The sequence below is a fragment of the Pseudophryne corroboree genome, chromosome 8 (genome assembly GCF_028390025.1).
Source record: "Pseudophryne corroboree isolate aPseCor3 chromosome 8, aPseCor3.hap2, whole genome shotgun sequence".
NCBI classification, from domain to species: Eukaryota; Metazoa; Chordata; class Amphibia; order Anura; family Myobatrachidae; genus Pseudophryne; species Pseudophryne corroboree.
This window is the reverse complement of record NC_086451.1, coordinates 487,347,325-487,351,856: the sequence shown is the minus strand read 5'-3', so window position 1 is coordinate 487,351,856 and position 4,532 is coordinate 487,347,325. Positions and strand designations below refer to the sequence as shown.

Sequence of the window (4,532 nt, the reverse complement as noted above, 5' to 3'; positions counted from 1 at the left end):
TCTTCCAGAGATTTACCTTCTGCTAGCCTCACCCTGATTATTCCAGAGATTTACCCTCTGCCAGCCTCACCCTGATTATTCCAGAGATTTACCCTCTGCAGAGAATTCCATGCAGTTATAACATGCAGCTGGGTCCCTGTAGTAAGGGTCATCTCCTATCTGGCACACACGGTACCAGGTCCTGGCACAGAGAAGTCACCCATGCCATGGTCTCACATTCTTGTGTCATACCCGCACTGGGTGCCACCCGCCCTCCACTCTCACTATCAGCAGAGCTCTTACACTGATTGTAGCTCTGCAGCCCTCACTCAGACACAGCTGGCACAGATACCTACCTAATGTTATCACAGAGAGACAGTCCCTAGGGTGCACTTACCGTCATCGGCACCGAGCACACCATGAAGATTGTGGTCATCAGTACCAGGAGAATAAGATGTTCCAGCTCCTCTTCTCCAGCCCCCATAAACCAGCCCCGGGCACCCCCTCTGCGGAGCGAGCCCCTTCTCGCCCGCTGACCCTTCCTCATGCGGCAGAGACTGGCGGTCACAGAGGCGTTGCACAGCAAGATTGCCAGAATCAGGAGCCCAGTCAGACTGGCATAGAGCAGGGAAAACGCCAGAGCACTGCCGTTCCCGGTGCTGGGTGCTACTGCCATCCTGATGAAGCACCAAGTGCCGGGACAGTACTGTTTATGTTCCCCAACTCCTGCCAACGGCAACGCGCAGAGTAAGGCAGGAAATATGTAGGAAGAAGGTATTGCAGCCCTAGCCAGCCGGTGCCCCCAGGCATGCTGGGCATAAACATACGGGTGACTTAGCGCTAGGCATCGTTCAAAGGCCATGAAGAACAGGATCATCATTGAAGAGAGGTTGAAGAAAGTCATGGCGAAGGCAAAGAGTTTACACAATGGCTGAGACCCCAGTGCCAGGAGAGATGCCCGCTGAGCATAGGAGACGAAGACCACCGGGCTCAGGACGCAGGTGCCCAGGAGGTCTGTGACAGCGAGACCGGTCACCAGGATGCAGAATGGCGAAGCACGTGCTCTCCTCTCTCTCCGGTGCACCCCCAAGATGCCCAGTGCCAGGAGGTTTCCCAACACGCCCATGGCAAACATCAGGGTACTGGTGGCAGGGTTCCCGTCAGCGTGTACACGCGTGGAGTTCTCACAGAAGTGTTCCTGCATGGTGGGGTGGATGGAAGGGAGCGACATTGTCAGAGGAGGCTCCAGCATGGCATGTTCTCCCCCTGGCAGTCTTACTCCACACGCTCTGTCTCTGTGCCCCACACTGCCTCCTTCTCCTGCCCCCTCTCTGCCCCACGCTGCCCCCTCTCTGCCCCACACTGCCTCCTTCTCCTGCCCCCTCTCTGCCCCACACTGCCTCCTTCTCCTGCCCCCTCTCTGCCCCACACTGCCTCCTTCTCCTGCCCCCTCTCTGCCCCACACTGCCTCCTTCTCCTGCCCCCTCTCTGCCCCACACTGCCTCCTTCTCCTGCCCCCTCTCTGCCCTCCACTGCCTCCTTCTCCTGCCCTCTCTCTATCTGCCCTCCACTGCCTCCTTCTCCTTCTCCTGCCCCCTCTCTACCCTCCACTGCCTCCTTCTCCTGCCCCCACTGCCTCCTTCTCCTGCCCCCCCCCTCTACCCTCCACTGCCTCCTTCTCCTGCCCCCACTGCCTCCTTCTCCTGCCCCCCCCCCCTCTACCCTCCACTGCCTCCTTCTCCTGCCCTCTCTCTATCTGCCCTCCACTGCCTCCTCCTTCTCCTGCCCCCTCTCTACCCTCCACTGCCTCCTTCTCCTGCCTCTACCCTCCACTGCCTCCTTCTCCTGCCCCTTCTCTCTCTGCCCTCCACTGCCTCCTTCACACCTGCCCCTCTTTCTTTGCCCCACACTGTTTCTTTCCTACCTACCCCTCTCTTTGCCCCACATTGTCTCCCTCCTACCCCTCTCTTTGCCCCACACTGTCTCCCACCTACCCCTCCGTCCCTCTCCGCTCCAGATCTTAGTAAGTGTGTTTTGTGTGAGTTCCTCTTCCTCTCCTTGCTTCATATAAAGTTGTAGAATAGATTTCTGCCTCCTGTCTGGCGGTTCCAGCGCCGGTCACTCGTCGTCCTCTCTCCCTGAGTGTGATTCTCAGTTCCCTCTACACTCACACTGAGCTCTGCTGCGAGGAGGGAGAGGGGGAGGAGAGAGCGCAGGAGACTGACACTGAGATAAATAGTGTATACACCAGACCTCGCCGGCGTAATAAGTTATATAGCGCCAGCATACGCTGCAGCGCTGTCACAGTAGTGTGAGGACGCCACGTGAAGGCTACCAGTGTGCGCTGACGCCACATGGAATGTTCTGGTTCATAGGGGTGGATTTACTAAGCCTTAGAGAGAGATAAAGTACCAGTCATCCAGCTTCTATCATTTATCAATCCCAGGACCTAGTGCAGACCCCGTGGGTGATGTGTGAAAATCGCTATCAAGAGATATTTGCGCATTCACGTACGTCGGTACACGCGTGTGCAAGGTCCTAAACGGTTCTCTTCAGAACGCAGTTTAAGACCTGGAGGGGGGCGGGAACAGGGCGTCGATGCTGCATTTTCTGGGTGTCAATGCTCCGATTAAGGGGCATGGCCCAGACAATGCAGGAATGGGTCGTCGTGCGCAGCCGCTGCCACCAAAAACATGGTGGGTAGCCATCTGCCTTCACAGCTAGATGTACGCAGCCGTGCGATGCTGTCACATGTCTGCGGGGGCAGGAGACGGCGTGCGATGCTGTCACATGTCTGCGGGGGCAGGAGACGGCGTGCGATGCTGTCACATGTCTGCGGGGGCAGGAGACGGCGTGCGATGCTGTCACATGTCTGCGGGGGCAGGAGACGGCGTGCGATGCTGTCACATGTCTGCGGGGGCAGGAGACGGTGCTGTCACATGTCTGCGGGGGCAGGAGACGGCGTGCGATGCTGTCACATGTCTGCGGGGGCAGGAGACGGCGTGCGATGCTTTCACATGTCTGCGGGGGCAGGGGACGGCGTGCGATGCTGTCACATGTCTGCGGGGGCAGGAGATGGCGGGCAGGAGACGGCGTGCGATGCTGTCACATGTCTGCGGGGGCAGGAGACGGCGTGCGATGATGTCACATGTCTGCGGGGGCAGGAGACGGCGTGCGATGCTGTCACATGTCTGCGGGGGCAGGAGACGGCGTGCGATGCGGGGGCAGGAGATGGCGTGCGATGCTGTCACATGTCTGCGGGGCAGGAGACGGCGTGCGATGCTGTCACATGTCTGCGGGGGCAGGAGACGGCGTGCGATGCTGTCACATGTCTGCGGGGGCAGGAGACGGCGTGCGATGCTGTCACATGTCTGCGGGGGCAGGAGACGGCGTGCGATGATGTCACATGTCTGCGGGGGCAGGAGATGGCGTGCGATGCGGGGGCAGGAGATGGCGTGCGATGATGTCACATGTCTGCGGGGGCAGGAGACGGCGTGCGATGCTGTCACATGTCTGCGGGGCAGGAGACGGCGTGCGATGCTGTCACATGTCTGCGGGGGCAGGAGATGGCATGTGATGCTGTCACATGTCTGCGGGGGCAGGAGACGGCGTGCGATGCTGTCACATGTCTGCGGGGGCAGGAGACGGCGTGCGATGCTGTCACATGTCTGCGGGGGCAGGAGACGGCGTGCGATGCTGTCACATGTCTGCGGGGGCAGGAGACGGCGTGCGATGCTGTCACATGTCTGCGGGGGCAGGAGACGGCGTGCGATGCTGTCACATGTCTGCGGGGGCAGGAGACGGCGTGCGATGCTGTCACATGTCTGCGGGGGCAGGAGACGGCGTGCGATGATGTCACATGTCTGCGGGGGCAGGAGACGGCGTGCGATGCTGTCACATGTCTGCGGGGGCAGGAGACGGCGTGCGATGCTGTCACATGTCTGCGGGGGCAGGAGACGGCGTGCGATGATGTCACATGTCTGCGGGGGCAGGAGACGGCGTGCGATGCTGTCACATGTCTGCGGGGGCAGGAGACGGCGTGCGATGCTGTCACATGTCTGCGGGGGCAGGAGACGGCGTGCGATGATGTCACATGTCTGCGGGGGCAGGAGACGGCGTGCGATGCTGTCACATGTCTGCGGGGGCAGGAGACGGCGTGCGATGCTGTCACATGTCTGCGGGGGCAGGAGACGGCGTGCGATGCTGTCACATGTCTGCGGGATCCCTGTGCTGGGTGTCCCTCCGCATGTCAGAGACAATGATCGCAGTTGCTATGATCAGGTCTCAATTACACCCCCCCCCCCCCCCCCCCCCCAGTCTGTAACATGACAGTTAGAAGCTGATTGTCCGGTACTTCATCTCCGTCCACTTCATGCAGAGTCACACCGCACGTGCTCAGACAGTGGTTACTGGCGATGCAGAGTCACACCGCACGTGCTCAGACAGTGGTTACTGGCGATGCAGAGTCACACCGCACGTGCTCAGACAGTGGTTACTGGCGATGCAGAGTCACACCGCACGTGCTCAGACAGTGGTTACTGGCGATGCAGAGT

The 4,532-nt window shown here is 60.1% G+C and overlaps 1 protein-coding gene across 1 annotated transcript; it reads right to left on the bottom strand.

The window, feature by feature from the left end:
• Positions 1-361: 361 nt before the first annotated feature.
• Positions 362-1,294, bottom strand: PTGIR (prostaglandin I2 receptor). The gene has a single exon (XM_063938654.1). It carries the CDS (start codon positions 1,229-1,231, stop codon positions 362-364), a length of 870 nt encoding a protein of 289 aa, XP_063794724.1. The 5' UTR covers positions 1,232-1,294.
• Positions 1,295-4,532: the final 3,238 nt, after the last annotated feature.

Excerpts from the sequence above, each read along its gene's own strand:
- PTGIR (XM_063938654.1), bottom strand. The coding sequence starts at position 1,231 with ATGCTGGAGCCTCCTCTGACAATGTCGCTCCCTTCCATCCACCCCACC.